The 17781-nt window shown below is 38.8% G+C and overlaps 1 protein-coding gene across 33 annotated transcripts in view; it reads right to left on the bottom strand.

The window, feature by feature from the left end:
* Positions 1-3207: 3207 nt before the first annotated feature.
* Positions 3208-17781, bottom strand: part of LIMCH1 (LIM and calponin homology domains 1) — a 353514-nt gene continuing 338940 nt past the window's right edge. For 27 of the 33 annotated variants that reach the window (XM_069593986.1, XM_069593988.1, XM_069593987.1 and 24 more), the window contains 4 exons: positions 17442-17565; positions 13773-13881; positions 11475-11577; positions 3208-6092 (listed from right to left, as the gene is read on the bottom strand). In XM_069593986.1, the coding sequence (XP_069450087.1) occupies positions 6067-6092; positions 11475-11577; positions 13773-13881; positions 17442-17565 (362 nt within the window). In that variant the 3' untranslated portion in view covers positions 3208-6066. Of the gene's footprint in view, positions 6093-11474; positions 11578-13772; positions 13882-14300; positions 15315-17441; positions 17566-17781 lie in introns of those variants that run through there. The other 6 variants (XM_069593994.1, XM_069593995.1, XM_069593998.1 and 3 more) reach the window with 1 other exon arrangement.

Genomic DNA, 17781 nt, shown 5'->3' with positions numbered 1-17781 from the left:
GAGTGAGGGTATAATACCTGGTGCCGTGTTTAATAGGGGCTTCCTATAGTTTTACTTCATTCACTTTTGGCCAAGATATTTTCTTTTTCTCTTTCCTTCTTTTTGGTAGCACTTTGCAGCTTGCAGTATCTTAGTTCCCCAACCAGGATCAAACCCAGGCCTCCAGCAGTGAAACCCCCATGGGTGAGCCACTGGACTGTGGGAGAATTCCTCAGCCAAGGTATTTTCTAAATAAACAGGGCCTGTTGTGATAATTCTCTCTCTCCTGGGTGGACAGGGAAGAAAACATGGACAATGTCACTATCTCTGCTGAAAAAATGAAGGCCTTGATTCATGTAGAAATGAATTTGTTTGTGGTGATAAAGGAATTAATGTGCTGGGCCCTCAGCATCTTCTCCCCATCAGAATGGTTAGAATGGGGCTTTTCCTTTGTTCAGGTCTTGGCTATTGGGTTTGAGAAAGTGGAAGTCCAGTTTCACAACACAAAAGTTGGGTTGGACAAACATGTTGGACAGCTTCCTGTCCAGCAAAGACTGAAGTGTCAAAAGGGTATGTCAAAGGGACAGCTCTACTCTTTCACCTCAGAGTAAGAAGACAAACCCCAAGGGTAAAAATGGGATACTAAATCTATTTCAGTATTTTATAAGTTTACTATAAAAAATAGTTCTAGTCTCTGAGTGCACACTGAATTCTGTGAAGTCCAGCTAAGCTCAGGGGTCCTCCTAGTTTGTCTCATGTGGGGTCCCAGACATGAGAGTCAGGCACAGTTGACTAGGAGCTTCACCTAATCACTCCTGACTGGAGCCAGCTGGTGAAATACACAATTATGTAAAATCTTATATTCATCTATTATACTCACTTATTCCTCTATATGTCTATTCCTTATCTATAAATGGGGAGGCATACTTTCATCTTCTCACATGCCAGAGTTTGCTTTTTGATAAATAAAACGGTGCTTGCAAAAGTACAGTTGAGAAAATGGTGCTAAACAAGTTTAGAAAAAATTCTACTTTGTATATTTGGACACTCTTCTGTCCTTTGAGTCATTCAGAAGGAAGAAGGAAGGGAAGGGCATGGTTCTGCAAAATGCTGAACATAGGTGCTTGTAGCACAGCATGCTTTGATGACAATACACGAATAATGCTGAAAGTGTCATGAATTGTAGCCATACCACCTGCTGATCAATGGACTTGTTAGCTTCTTTGAATGACTCACGATACTCCAAAAGCAAAAACTCTGATGGCAAATCTTGATGTATAGGTCAAATGAAACGATTCACAGCAGAGCAAGTTAGAGCTGATAGAAAAGCAAAGGTTTTAGCTACATGTTGTGGACTGGTAGGCTGAGAACAAAATTGAACTTGTGGCTACAGTTTTTGGAGCAACACAATTTTTGTTGGCACTGTGCTGGAAAATGTTTTGGAACTGCTGTCAACATTTAAAAGCCTGGGGGTTTCACATGAAAACAATTGGTTAGAGCCCGATAGCTGCTTTTTCCTTTAGACAGAACTGTTCTTTTCTTTTTCCCCCACTGTGTACCACTGCCAATGTTTATTATCATTATTTTAAAAAATTTTATTGAAGTATAGTTAATTTACAATGCTGTGTTCATTTCTGGTATACAGCAAAGTGACTCAGTTATACATATATTCTTTTTCATATCATTTTCCATTATGGTTTATCATAGGATATTGAATCTAGTTCCCTACGCTATACAGTAGGACCTTGTTGTTTATCCACTTTATATATACTAGTTTGCATTTGCTAATCTCAAATTTCCAATTCTTCCCTCTCCCACCCCCGGTCCCCCGCCACTGGCAACCACATATGTGTCCTCTAAGTCTGTGAGTCTGTTTTGTAGATATGCTCATTTGTCAGACAGAACTGTTCATTTTTTCAGTTTGCCATAGTCTACACCACCCTCTTAATATTATCCTCTTCCGGTTCTCATTTACAATGCCTAACTGGTCCCATCAGTCATTTGAATTTGTAACCCCTGACTTAGATAATGCTGAAGGATGAGGAGAGATTCTTTGTGGTCCAGATTTGGACCCTAAAAAGAAGTCCTTAGGTCTTGAAGAAAGTCAATGGAAAAAAAGCTAGTTCAACATTATCCTAGATAAAAATATTTTTAATAAAGACATTCTTCATAGATCATATGTTAGAATAACAATCTTTTCTTTGTCTTGAATTGCTTTATAGTTGAATAAGCTTTCACTTACATAACAATGGAATGCATGTAAGAATTAAAGATTTTAAAATTTAAAAAATAAAAAACTAAAAATTAAAAAAAAAATAAACTACTCTGGTAGTTGCTAAACTTCTCTTCTAAAGGCAAAGAATTCACTTTTCTATGGAAAGAGCAGTAACTACTAACTCACACCCAACTTTGCAAAAAAAAAAAAAAAGCAGAATACAACTTGCAATGGCAATTAGAATACTGTATCTTAAAATGATGGAAACTTTCAAGGAATTTGACTGCTATTGTCACCACCTACAAATTTGAGATATAGGGCCAGCCAAGATACATGTATATTTTGGAAAGTTAACAGTATTAGCAGAATGCCACTGTTTTAAAACATATTCCCTGATTCAACAATGGAGAGAAATGTCCTCTGTGAACAGACTGTATGTTTACAGTGAGAGCTAGCACTGGGACAGCGCTGGAAAAAGCAGCAGAATATAGCAACTTCAAAGGGTCTGAGGTAGTTTTCTCTAGCCAGTACTGGAGGTTAGCCATCATTCGGTTGTTCAGACAATTTCCACTGGCATTCACATGGCCTCTCCTGGTTATTGTTCATCTCATCTCAAGGAGTTTGAATCCTTCAATAGAAGGCAATTCCTTAGTGACACCTACAATCAATCCCTGGGTTGGGAAGATCCCCTGAAGGAGGGAATGGCAACCCACTTCAGTATTCTTGCCTGGAGAATCCCATGGACAGAGGAGCCTGGCAGGCTATGGTCTATAGGGTCACAAAGAGTTGGACATGACTGAAGCGACTTAGCACGCACAGTCAGCTAGTAAGTTTAATTTGCCTTAAATAGCTGACCTCAAGATGCATCAATATACATATGCAAAAGTGCATCATTGCTATCATCTGACTGTGTAATTCTGGACCAAAAGCTGTAAGATAGAGCTTGATTCTCTCTTCCCCAAGTAAGAAAATTGACTCCCCAACCCCTCAAAAAAAATCAGTGAAATACAAAATTAATTTGAGTATTTTATTTATAAATGTACATTTACTATAAAAGCTGTTGCGTTTTAGACAACTTTATTTTATTTTATTTTTTTACTATTTCTCAGAGTCATTTTAGAATAAATATTTTAAATGAAGGTTAGTGTAACTGATACAGAACATTGGCCCACCCAGAACAGTAACATCTTTTGGACGGACTCACATATGAGGTGGATCATTTCAGCTTGTTAAGTCTTACATTGTGTATAGGTAACTATAGTATGTATTGCATTAATAACACTACACAGAAAGAATGAACACATGTCATGAAAGTTTGCAAGTGAAAAAGAGTTACCCATTTTTTTTTTCTTAAGAAAGAAGAGACTAGCTTTTGAAGTATAAGAAAAAAAAAGATATACTTCCTCAGGAACAATAAATCACTCACTTGCCTCATCTGTTTTTTAAACAAACACATTTACATTGTAGCTCAACGGAGCACAGCATTTTTTTTCCTGGGATCTCAAAGATTATTTGAAAAGAAATAGATCATACTCATTATGCTGCATTGGAAAAAACAAGATCTAGTCTGCCCGAGCTGCCATGTAACAGACTCCAAATGAAATATAAATCAAATATAAATAGAAACAGTTGGCAATTAGAATTTAGAAAATGTTGGAGATTATTCTGTGCTGGTGACTATTGTTCATTATGGAAAAGCACATTTCGCAGTTGGAGAATGGGGCTTTATTTTTCTTGACTTGATTCTAGCTTCAATACATGTACAATGAGTCTCACTAAGAAATATGTATAAATGGGTTTGTGAAACCAGAAGAGAATGTGCAATATTCATATAATCCTTACATAACGGATGGAGTTCCACATGTAAAAAGTATTCTATAAAAATCGGTTATGAATGATTCTATTGTACATGTTTTGTGCATTATTGGTGGTAAAGTACTCTTCTAATATCATGCAAAGTGCAAACATCCATATTATCAAAATACTTAATAAAACATGCAGGTGGTTAATCAAAATATTGGACTTAATCTGTACATTTTCAAAATGTTTTCAATTCTTCTTTTTTTTAAATTTTTTCCCCCTGTAAAGCAGCCAACACCTCCACGAGAAGTCTTGAGAACTTGGAAGCGACTTCATCTCTCTTCAATGTACTGCATCCATAATTCATCACTATGTGCAACAGCTTTGCATTTTCTAAGGCACAATTTTTAATGAAATGATGTGTAAATTTCAATCTAACAACAGCTCGTCCAAATAACAAAATGGCCAAACTATCTCCAGTGGCTGAGGAAATTTCTGCACTTACATGGAACCCGCATGCAGAGAACTTTCTAGCATGTAAATAAATAATTGCTAGCCATACTCAATAAGACACAGAAAAAAAATTGCTTACATAACAGAAAACATCTACGTGATCTCCTTTTATGACTACGTTAACCTATTAGGAGTATATCCAGAGTCTACATTCACAAAGCGTCATCTGTCATCTTCACTTATTTGCCATCATTTTAAGGCAGAATAAATAGTCCCCCTTCCCCTAGTCTTCAGGAAAACAGCCTGAAGATCAAAAATGGGATGCGTTTTAATAACTTGATTCCAGATGAAACTCATCACACAGGGCAAAAAAATAAAACACCCCTCCACAAGAGTTCCTTGCTAAACTTCTCCATGAGTAAGGTCCAGAATTCTTGGTTCTGGAGCTCCAGAAGTCAAGAGAGTTGGTGATTGATGGCGTGGAGGAGAGCAGGCAGGTATCCAGTAGGGTGGGCAGGGGACGATGTGAGTGGTAGGTTCTTGCTGGTCACACGCTAGTGGCTTCTCACATTGTACGTCATTGGATTCTATTAGGATGGACTCAGTGCTTCTCTTTAGCCACCTGGGCTTCAGCCCCCAAGGAGAACTTGAAGGCAAGGGTGAGCAGTGGTCACACCTAATGATGGACTGATCTCGATGACAGCTTCCATATGCCCCACACTGAGCCTTTTATTGAATCTAGAGCATGGAGAGAAGCAAGCAACAAAGCTCTCTTGGCTATCACTGACCCACCACTCTTTGGAAGATTAAACTTCCTCACAGATTTTGGTAGTAATTTTGGAAATAAGGACTGAATTATGTCCCTCTGGTTTCTTCCTACCCTTGGGCAATGTCCCAGAGTGTAAACCTAGCCAGTATTACAAGGGTTCTATTTGATGGTTCAGCCTATACCAATGGCATAATTTCCAAAGGACACAGAATCTAATACTAATGGTGCAATAATTTATTGGTATGACTTCCACCTCAAAAGGTAAGTAACAAAAACGTTTCAAGATTACAGTATATATTATCAGCCTAGTGACTTTGCAGTAAAAAACAAGTTATAGCTCAGAGCTAGATGGTGTGATTTTTAGTTTCTGAAATGCAATAATTGTATGCTCCTGACTCAGAAGACCATGTGTCTCAAATTGGCATGTCCTGCATTTTCTGCAGCTCAATTCTGTAAACATAAAATGTTTAATTCCTAGAAATGCTAAAAAAATAAACCAAACAGGTTTATTGCATCATCTATCTCATTAACTCCCAAAAAAGAGAATAACATATTTTAAACCATAAGCCTGTTTGACCATGCTAAGACCTTTTCTTTTTGAACTATTCAGGATCATTACAATTCAACATTGTTTTGTATATATTGTGCAAATGCCAAAAAAAAAAAAAAAAAAAAGGAAACCAGGAAAAACATGAACACTGTGCTACAAAAGAACAGATACCATCTTTTAAAATAGCCTTTCAGAAATCAGATGAATGCTGTGGAGCCCCTGAACTTGGGATTTTGTTAAACTGCCAGGGGACACCCTCAGTAAGGAAATAGTGAGTGATCCAGAAGCTTGAAAACCACGTCACAACGTTGTGGGCTGGCCAGCACCTGGCATGAAGAAAACAGAGCAACATTTGGTTACAGAAGTCAACCATTCAGGATTTAGATGTTTAAACACTTCTGAAATTAGTAATGACCATTGCCAACATCTCTTCCTTCTAGGGAGGGGAAATCTGTCCCGCCGTGCCACTTGAAGTGTGGTCCAGCGACCGGGCACATTGGCATCAGCTGGAGCTTGTTAGAAATGCAGACTCTTAAGCACTATCCCAGAACTGAACAAGGATCCCAGGTGGTTCATATGCCTTGTCAAGTTTGGTTGAAGTCCTGTTGATTTCACCCTAAACCAAATGACCTCCACCAAGTTTTCTTCCTTGTTTTCTGTGGCAAATAAGCAAGAAAATAATTTCTTTTCTGTCAGTTTCCTTAGCTTGTGATTTCTCTACAAATAAATACATTGCAACAGGAGGAATCTGACATATGGTCTAGAAACAAGATTGTCAGATTTAGCAAATAAAATATAGAACACCCAATACAATTTGAATTTTAGATAAACAATAAATAAATCTTTTAGTATATATCCCATGGGATATTTGGGATACACTTGTGCTAAATCCTCAGCAGGAGATGTTTGGGACATACACATACTAAAAATTCATTGTTTAGTTGAAACTCAAAGACATGTAACTGGGCATTTTGTATTTTATCTGGCAACTCTATCTAGGAAGGGTGGTTTGGGTTCCATATTTCCTGCTGAAACCTTCACAAAGTTTCTCCTTCATTTTAGGCACTAGAGTTATGATGAGGCAATTGCAACATTGGAAAAGACCCCAGGGATTTTGCATTAAATGCATTTCATGAAAGCGAATGATCAAACAGACACAAAGACACGGTCATCCAACACCCAAGCACAAACGGCACTAGTTAAACCATGTGGCGGCTTGATTTGTGACAGGTAATTTGCTTTGCGCTTTTCTTCCCATTTACATATGAACTTACTGTTTACATTACTTTTAGGAATTGCATTTTAATATGCTGGTATGCTATTTTTCCCCCTCCAAGAAAAAAATTTCATTTAAATGTGACCAGTTACTTGAAGAAAATAGGATTATACATTCAGGTTTTATTATTCCACACAATGAAGTTATTTCATTTCACTAAGAATGCCTATGATGCAAACCACCTCTCACATCTATCCATCTCCCTTCTTCTTAACTTCAGATCAAAATCAAGTAAAAAAAGAAAAAAATGATTTTTAGCCATTTTCCCCATTCTGACTCTTTTATTGCATCTGGGGTATATTCAATCAATTCAAGTGGATTTATACTTCTCTAACCAACTATTAGCCTCTCCCCCATTCACTCTGAAGGTAGAGTTTTTCCTTATGACACCAAGAAAGAGATGAGCAGTACTCTCAGATGTGGTGGTCATTCTCCCTGCCATTTGTTGACCTGATTAAAGTTTAGTCCAAAATGATATTAACAATTATTTGGAAAAATAAACGTGAGAGTTAGGAAAACTTGGAAAAAATAATTGGAGAGAAGGTAGCCAGTCTCTCTTTTAATACTGAAGCATAATATGAAGCTATATTAATTAAAACTGATACTAGAGAATAAATAGGTTAATAAAACATGATAAAATATCCAGAAATAGACCCAAAATAAATATGGGAACTTGGTTTAGGAGAAAGTTGCATTTCAGATTCATAAGAAAAAATAGCATTTTTCAGTAAGTTATAGTCACACAATTGGCTAATTGGAAAACAAAATAAATCTAGTATCTATCTTATTTCTTACCCCCACATGCATTTCTGATTATCATATGTTTATACGCCAAAAAGAAAGTAAAAAACAATTCTAGGAGAAATCACAGCTAAATTTATTTATACTCCTGGAGTAGCCAGAACTTTCCTAAGTAGAACACAAAACCCAGAATCCAAAAAGGAAAAATGAGAGATATGTTTAACTACCTAAATTGAAAATTTATTCTATGAAAAAAAAATCACAAAGTGGAAAGACCAATGATAACTGCCCAAAGTGGCAAATATAAAATAAAGGAAAAATTTCCTTAATTTACAAAAAACTCATAAAAAGCAACTGATAATAGAATAGCGGGAAAATGATACCGAAATATAAAAGGTTTTAATAGAAAAAGAAGTATAAATGGTGAACGATGAAAAGATGCTTAAACTCACTTATCTGTAGTTAAAGACTAGAGATCAAAGCAAAGAGCTTTTATCCCCCCTGCCTAGCAGAGTGGAAATTTTAAAAGTTTGATGATATCCAGAGCTGACAAAGGCATGGAGAAAGAAAGAGGCTCTCATATACATTGCTCTTTTGGGGAATATAATTAGGCAAATTGCTTGAAGATTTAAAAGGCATATGCCTTTTAACTCAGCAGTTCCACTTCTCTTGTGGTTCAGACAGTAAACTGTCTGCCTGCAATGTGAGAGACCTGGGTTTGATCCCTGGGTTGGGAAGATCCCCTGGAGAAGGAAATGGCAACCCATTCCAGTACTCTTGCCTGGAAAATTCCATGGAGTGAGGAGCCTGGTAGGCTACATACAGTCCATGGGGTCTCAAAAGAGTTGGACATGACTGAGTGACTTCACTTTCCACTGCTCAGAATCTACCCTGTGGAAGTGCTTTCAAAGGTTCATCAAGACATGTATAAAAGGATGTTCACTGGAGCATTTAAAAAATAGTATTAAAAAAACTGAAATTAACAGGAGCACTCATTCATAGCACGTTAGTTTCAAATTATGGTAAGTCCATATAGTGGGACTGTATGCAGCTACAAAAGAGTCTTAAGAAGGATGAGGAGAAAGAACATGCTTAATGAAAAAATTGCCAAGATATATCATTGCCTTCCCTGGTGGCTCAGATGGTAAAGAATCTGCCTGCAATGTGGGAGACCTGGGTTCAGTCCCTGGGTTGGGAAGATCCCCTGGAGGAGGGCATGGCAACCCACTCCAGTATTCTTGCCTGGAGAATTCCATGGACAGAGGAGCCTGATGGGCAACAGTCCATGGAGTTGCAAAGTCAGACAGGAGTGAGCGACTAACACTTTCACTTTCATCATTAAGTTAAAAACAGCAGCAACAAAAACTAAGTACCACTGTGGTTATGCCATTACCTTTGTGAAATAAAAACCAACACAGGTAGACGTGTCACACACACACGCATCTGTGTGTTGGTGCACACACATGTGTATATACAAACATACATTCTGCCCCTGTCCCCAAGAAATTATTAGAAGGTGATTATGTGGTTAACTTTGAAGATTTTTTTCACTTTTAATCTTTTATCTTTCTAAAAAATCCATTTTTTCCTAAACTTTTATCATTTATACCTTCTATTTATTTCTTCTTTTGAATATAGATACTGGTTCCTTAGGCAAAGAGATAATGAACCTTTTTGCTTTTGTCTTACTTAGTACATTTGTATTCCAAAAAATATCTAGTGAAATAGTGCATCAAAAACATTAAATAAAGAAAAAATAGTATCTTTAATCTACTTCCAATTACCTGCTTTTCATCTTACAGGACAGTTGCAGGAACCCCATGGTTCTTGTCTTCAGATTTGGAATCAAATGTACTTAACATCCCTTATATTTGTATACACAAGAGAAAAATTGCTGGCCTAGATCCTAAAAGCTAATTTCCAAAAGAAATGTCAATGAAACACCCAGCTTCTCAATTAAAATAAAAATCTGGATGAAAACAGGTCACTGTTATCCAGAGGTGGGTTCGGGTTTGTTCTCTGCCGGTAGGTATCCTTCAATCGCTTTAAATTATGAAAGAAATTCAGATTTACAGCACTTCCAAATCTGGTTGAACCATCCTTCAACATAACAGCGCCCTCTTCTGGTTCAATGGCTCACACTCAACAGGTCATTGAGGTTGCAGAAAAACTCCAATTCGCATAAATAATGGAAAAAAAAATTACTTTGAATCCTGGGACAAAAGGGTTTAGTTTCCTTTTTAATGTATAAAAACAAAACAAATACAAATATAGTTTAAATAAAATACAATTGTATATTATACACATATATATGCATTTCTATGTGTGGCCCCATGGACTGTAGCCCACCAGGCTCCTCTGTCCATGGGATTTTCCAGGTAAGAATACTGGAGTGGGGTGCCATTTCCTGCTCCAGGGGATCTTCCTGACCCAGGGATTGAACTTCGGCTTCCTGCACTGCAGGCAGTCTCCTGCATTGCAGGCAGAGTCTTTCCTAACTGGGTCACTAGAGAAGTCCTATCCAGCATGAAGAAGATCACTCAGTCATGTCTGACTCTTTGCGTAGCCTACCAGGCTCCTCTGTTCATGGGATTTTCCAGGCAGCAGTACTGGTGTGGATTGCCATTTCCTTCTCGAGGGACCTTCCAGACCCAGGGATTGAACCCTGGTCTCCCACATTGTAGACAGATGCTTAACCGTCTGAGCCACCACTATATTTATGATGGAGACTGAGCAAAGATTCGGAGGCTAGCCACCGGCTACTTTCATATTTTCTAAACAGCAGCTGGGCAACAGCACCCCCTCGTGGCCCCCCACATTTATTAATACGTGACCTGTCTACGTCAGGAGACCTAGGCGTAAGATGGGACAGCAGGCTGCTCAAGGAAGCTTCAAGGCAGCACACACTGGTTAAGCTCTGATTAGTGTGTACTCTGGCATTTTGGAGGAGAGGGGGGATTCACAGAGAAATAGAGCACACCATTTTGTCTCTCAGAGAATTTTCAATTTAGTTGGGAACAAGCCCACATTATGCCATGAAACTTCTGAATGTAGGCATTGAGGAGCGGGTGCCTGATTTGATGAGGAGTGCAGCGCGACTCTTCACATGTGAGATACCCTCCACATGCTGCTGGAATTCTAAAGAGATACCTCAACAAATAAGTACGGTTTTATAGACCTTATATCATCCCTGTATCTCACTGAAATCTCCATGGTGAGCTCAGGCAATGTCTCAAACTTGGTCTACATTTTCACCTGCTAGTGTGTTAATGTCCTTCTGGTTAAAAAGAATTTGGTCACATTGTAGCAGTCATTCAAGTAAGAAACAAACAGTAAATAAGAGGTCATTTCATTATTGTTTCTTTTACCTGTGCCGTGCTTAGTCACTCAGTCATGTCCAAATCTTTGTGACCCTGTGGACTGTAGCCCACCAGGCTCCTCTGTCCATGGGGATTCTCCAGGCAAGAATACTGGAGTGGGTTGCCATGCCCTCCTCCAGGGGATCTTCCCAATCCAGTGATTGAACCCAGGTCTCCCTCATTGCAGGCAGATTCTTTATCATTGTTAATAAATCTTTCTTTTAGTGTAGGAGCATCAACTGATAGGGAGAAATAGTTGAATTCCTAAACTGGTCCAGGAAAGGCATGTGTTTGCACCCATATATCTCAAGGCATTTCCCCCCAGGACTTACTTCTGGATCTCATGTAGCAGTCATTACAGTTTAGAAGACCATTTCGAATCCTAACATCCGTGCCACTCACTGCGTCTCCAAGCTGTCCTTTACAAATTCCACACTACAGGGAGGAAAGAGCAGAAGTTATAAGGCACATAAGGAACTGTTTCCTTACAATGCTTGGCTATTGCTCACAAGAGTAGCACAGTAATCACTTCTCTAACTCCACATTTGTCGAGTATCTACTATGTATGAGATGCTGCTCTGTGACTTGATTTCCAGAAACAATATACTTTTAGGATTTTATCCCAAGTCCTAACATTCTACGGAGAAGGACACTGGTTCAGAGAGCTTAGGACAAGAGGTGGCTTATCCAAGGTTGTGAAGTTGGTGAGTGGTTATCAGGTTGAATCCCAAAGCCTATGCACGCTGATTCTCAAGATGGAAGACTGTTTTAAACAGATCAAATCTTAGTAGTTTTAAATAAACACATGGCCAACAAATTATATATCGAAACTTGTCTCTGAATAAGGCTTTTCACTAACTATAATCACTGTGGAATAGCACTCCCATTTATGTTTCCATGTTAGAGGCAACGATATCAAGGTAGCCTGTGTGCAGGAGATGGTGGCTGAACCAGCGAAGGAGGCAGTGGGGCGTGGTTCACTCCAGTCACTTGTAGGCAGGTTATGACCAAGCCCAGGAACAGAGGGTGAGCCCCAGACTGATGCTCTAAGGTCACCTGGGGCACAGGGAGGGTTCCATTCAAATTATATTACAAGCTACACCTACACAGAAGGGTAAGGGATAAATCCATATGGTGATGAACCTTAAAGCATCAAGTCAGCTCCTGGAAGCGAACGGTAAAAGAAAATAAAGGCCTTTACAGCTAAGAAGACAAGACCCCTGTCCATCGAGAATCTGCAAAAACTCTTTGTCACCTTGATTATTTCGAGTTCTGGTAAAGTTTCTGAGAATAAACTGTGGTGTTAGAACATATCATCTTGACATTACCATGAAATTCTTAAAAGCATATACTATGAGCCTCACAATACTCCTAGATAATTTAGGATATACTTTATTTATGTGAATTTTACAACAATAATACTGAATAATTGAGTCTAAGTCTCCATACTGTGTTTTGTTCATGATAAGTTTTGCTTTCCAGTGATTACTGACATAATTAAGCTAACAATTTCAGAACAACGTCATTCACTTTCTCTTAGCGTACAGGTAAAGTGAGTTATTTTAACCTGTGCAAGTTTACTTTATAGCTGAGGGGGGTACCAACAAGAAACAGGAAAAATCTCAAGAACACAGGAAAGCATGGTAGCATGATGAAGGGAAAGAAATGATTCTTTTCCAGAGCTAGAGGGTGTAGCTTCGAAAATTATATATTATTTGAAACATGCCCATGGGTGATGAAAGGAGATGCCAATATAGTCTGACATGTAAATTAAAAAAAATAAATCAGGCAAGCATAAGTGGTTAGGTCACCTGCTAATTGGCAGGAGATCTGAGACTAGAATTAAAGCCTTCTTGTTTTCAGTTATTCATTAATTCACTCCTCTAGAAATATTTACTGATACCATCTCCACTAGGTATACAGAGGAAATAGTGATGAGCTAGACAGACATGGTTCCTGCCCTTATGGAGCTTGTAGTTTATGAGAGGAGATGATAATTAAACAGTTCGATAGTGAGCAATAAGGAGCATGAAAGTTTCTATAAGGACCTGTAACAAAGGCTACTTGACTTAGTGTGCTGAGCAGGGCAGCTCTTAGAGGGAGTAATATTCCATCTGTGATTGCAGACACACTCATGTGGAGATCTACAACTTAGCAACTAGCTGTAACCACTTAATTGAGGGAAATCTCCCATCAGGTCAAAGACCAAAAACCTCTGAGTTAGGTCACAAGAGTCTAAGCAGCAGCAAAGATGTTACATTTCAAATAAATCTACCCTGCCTTTAAAGATTCAGAAGTATCACTGTCCTCCTGGGTGCCTTTCTTAGCTTCCTGCTAGAGTATACACTCTTTAGCAACAAAAAAACATTTTTACAAAGACACGTAGCACAAATATGTCTTGCTTCCTCTAACTTGACATCCCAGAGGGATGTGTGATAGAAGAATTTTATCCTCAAAGATGGACTCCATGCCCATTTCTGTACAACGTAGAGACGGGGGGGGTGGGGAGGGGGGGCGGTGGGCTCACACAGAAAGGCTGTTAGGATTTCCAGGAGGTACTTACTAACCACAGAAAGAGGCCAAAACACATGACAAGATTGTACTCAGGGAGAAGAGTGATGAATACATACCTTAAAGCACTGGATGTGAAAATAGAGATTGAGGGTCTCAATGATCATTGCAGCGCCTTTACCCAGTGGAAGCCCACAGGAAGAGCACAGCTTTTTCCCACTTATAGACCTAGGTTGCAAAGTACACGGCATAATAAAATGTGCTGTTTAGAATCTGGAGCCTCATGCAAAAATGAAATGGAATATGGAGTCTCATGAATATGGAGCCTCATGCAAAAAAAAGAAGAAAACATGGGTTTTTAAAACACTGATATCATGAATGAAATGACAAATACTGAAATGACAATGAGCAGGAATTAAGCATTAGCTATAATCTGTATGAATGAATTATTTGTTATAAAAAGCTTGTGTTGTAGTCTGTTCAACCACAGTGATCAAATGCCTTGAAATGATTCAGTGTATTTATCATATGGTTTCTTAATTTCTCAAAGACAATCAAGTTTAGTTTTACTAAGGTTTTAGTTGCATTAAGTTTTTCTGTAATTGGTTCATTGGCCCACTAGGGCATTTCTTTTTATTTATTACAAATTTTTTGTTGTTGCTTAAAAGTAAAGAGGAAATCGTGATCCAGTCCAATAGGTACCAGGGAGATATAGGATCAAATCTCTGCCCTGACACCAAGTTCTGTGATCTGGTGTGAAGAACTCACGTCAGGTTTCCATTGCATTGGTTTAGACAGGATGGCTGGGCCCTACGTCAGTTTTCCCGCAACTAAGGTCAGATTGCAATGATGCTGACTGTGAGGAAATCTCTTGGAATTACGTAAGAAACTTTAAAATATGCAATATCATTTGGAAGCTAACAGTATACACACGGACGGAAGAAACAGAAAGGAAGATGAGAGAAAGAAAGGAAGAGTTGCCCTTCACAAAGCTCTATTTATTAGGGTTTCTCTCTTATCCTGTAGTTAAATGAAATTTCTGAATCAAAGAAAACCTTGCAGTACTTAGTAATTTGTTTCTCCAGGGAATGGAAGCTCAGGCAGCTTTTAAGAATATCATGGGGCCCAATTAATGTCCAGAAGCAATCATTAGAGAGCTTGAGTAGAATAAGAGGGAAGATGAAGTTTCGCTTCTCAGCGCCTGCCTGGACCACTGTAAGAGCCATCAGTGGATTCCGCCTAGAAGGACCGAGCCTCCTTGGGGGGAAAGGCACCGACTTAGAAGGCTGGCAATTGTCTTGTGGATTTTCTTATTAGATTGCAGGTTCCACACAATGTAATTAAAGCGATGGCCACAGTCGTGCCAACGTCACACACTTGGCTCTCTCCATCGAGGGCTGATAAAATCTTCAGGTGGATGGGGTGTATTCCTTTGTCCTGCCTCTGTGTGTGTGTGTGTAGGAAGAGACATGGGTGAACAAATCCTCACGGTCCCCTGGCAATCACTAATTTGGTGGTGATGGTGCCCAGCAGGCTCCAGTCAAAACAGAGCAGCCTCAGAAAGGCTTGCTGACCTCTTGTACCTGTTTGGTGACTGGCCAGGAGGGGTGGGGGAGCAGGGGGACAAGCGCCCAGCCTGGAAGTTCTCTCGAGGGCTTTTCCTGTAACATGGGAAAGGAGCCAAACATCATAAGTAAACAGAAGCTCAGTCCCACAAGAAAAGACATTTTAGAAGAAAAAAAAAAAAAAAGCCCTCTTCCTTGACAACCAAATAAAAGACCATAGCACATCCTAGTGGTAATTTTTTAATAAAGAGCAAAAAACAAAAAATTCCATCTAGCAGGTTTGTTCAGACACTGGCTGTATCATATCAAAACCAGGCTGGCACTGTTGAACAGAAAAGACAAAACAGTTTTCTACGCTTTATTTTTGCCAGGTTCTTTGCTAGTTAAAGTTGCACGCTGAGTTAGATATAAAAACTATGAATGGGATGGAAGGAAGAGATAAGTGGGGCTATAGGAAAAAGCTCTTCAAGAGAGCCCAGAAATAAAGAGCAGTGCTTAAAGGAAATATTTTTCAGTGAGGCGGCTTCCACCCTTATTCAGAAACTCATTACAGGTCCACATGATTAGGGGTGATGTTCAAAACAACCAATAACCACTACGTCAGGGGCATCTCCAAGGCAGAATGGTTCCCAGCCAGAAGCTCCCTCAGTGGTTTCACAGGTCTGCTGGATACACGTGAGCCCTGCCTGTGATCAATCTGTCAGTTCTGGGCTTTCACTTTCAAAAGTTAATTTCACTTGTAAAGAAAGGAACAGGACACAGAAGAGAAACAGGAAAAGAGAAATGCCAGCATAGACATCAACAGGGCATGAGGCCATCTGTCTTGTAACTGCTTTCAGAATAACTTCCTGAGCCCCCGACCTCTCCCCCAACCCCAAGCCTCCCTCCCTAGACAGAGCTTGTCTTCTTCAAAATATCAGTTTTTCATGGAATATCCTAAAGTATAAGAACCGTTGCCTTGAAAGAAGGTTGAAAGTCACCACAGTAATGACAATAATGACTCCTTCTCTGTGATTTTACCTTCTATTATTGCTGCATATGTCATCTAGACACAGAAATGAAATTAGACATAAGCGAAAAGGGAGAAATGGTTTCAAACTGTATTGAGAAAAAAGTGTTAACAAGAAAAATCAGATAAAAAGGTGAACTTATAAGACAAGCTATCATCATCATTATCACCATCGCTATCAGTATCCACATCATTGCCGACAATGTGTACCATCTTCCAGGCACAGGACCCTATGAGGCAGGCACTTCTATTATTCCCATTTTATACATGAGGAAACTAGGGCAGAGAAAGATTAGGTATCTTGCTCAAAGTTTTATGCAGGCAAAGTGACAGAGTCAAAAGTTTGAATCCAGGTGGTCTGGCTCCTGGTAGAATGATTGGTTAAAGTATAATGTATATTATCTTTTTAAAACTGATTACAAGGAAACTGAAGGCCAAATATGACATAATGAAATTGTGGGTTCACTTTGAATCCCTTTACCTCTACTCATTCAGACAAGTACTTTGGGTAAGTTATTTAATTTCCCTGAGCCGCAGTTTCCTTATCTGTAAAATGGGAACAATAACTCAATAATGTAATTGGGCGAGTTCAGTGAGTTAATATATGAAAAGAAGAGGAGAGAGATATATGCAAACCCTTCAACACAGTGCCTGTTACATTGACATGATTCAAAAATGATTGGCATTATTTTTATTGTAAAAAATATAATTGTTACAAAATCAGACTAAAGCCTGGGGTAGTTATAAAGGAAAGAGAATGGTAAGGAGAGGAAAACATTTTTTTTCCTTGAAAGAACATTTCTCCATAGGCTCTGAGACAACGAAACTTGCTTAAATAAATTAGTAATACAACATGCCAGAAAATTCTTTCCAATGTTTAGATTTGTCAGTGAAAAACATTACTTTGTCTCTTTTAAGTTGCTAAATTCAGAGTAAATATTTACTTGCCAGGAAGATCATCCCAAACTTCATAAGTATTTGTTACCTTGACAATGACAGTGAATGGAGAGAAGGCACAAAAATGCTGCAAACCACTTGCCATCTCACATTTTTTCATTTTTCCCCCTTCTTAATCAGTTTAAAAGACAAGAAATTCCATATAATTAAATCCCTTTGCTGTACACTTGAAACTAACATGACACTGTAATTTAAACTTCAATTTAAAAAAAAAATTAAAAAAAGGAAAAGAAATCGCACAATCATCTTTTACTCACTTCCGCCTTTCACTTGGAGACTCAATCTGATGGTTAATGCTTTTGTCCAGTGGAAGGGTTTTTGGCTTCACATCTTCTAAAATGTGCATTGGTGGGTTTGATACCTGCTGATTCTGGGATGGATCTGAGGCCAAAGAAAGAACATACAGTTAGTGCTCGGTAAAGATGCTACCTTAGTGCTTAGTAATCACCTTCCTTTAAAGTACTTATGCCTGCTAAGGTCTCACAGTGATCTCATGGAACTTCCTAGTGCACAGTGGTGGGAGTTTATTCACTGTGCTGTTTAGCATGGCAGCCAGCAGAGGCCATATCTGTCTGGACGATGGGCTAGGAAGGGTTT

This window comes from Ovis canadensis, chromosome 6, assembly GCF_042477335.2.
Source record: "Ovis canadensis isolate MfBH-ARS-UI-01 breed Bighorn chromosome 6, ARS-UI_OviCan_v2, whole genome shotgun sequence".
Classification (NCBI taxonomy): Eukaryota; Metazoa; Chordata; class Mammalia; order Artiodactyla; family Bovidae; genus Ovis; species Ovis canadensis.
The sequence above is the reverse complement of the archived record's forward strand: the minus strand, read 5'-3'. Positions and strand labels throughout refer to the sequence as shown.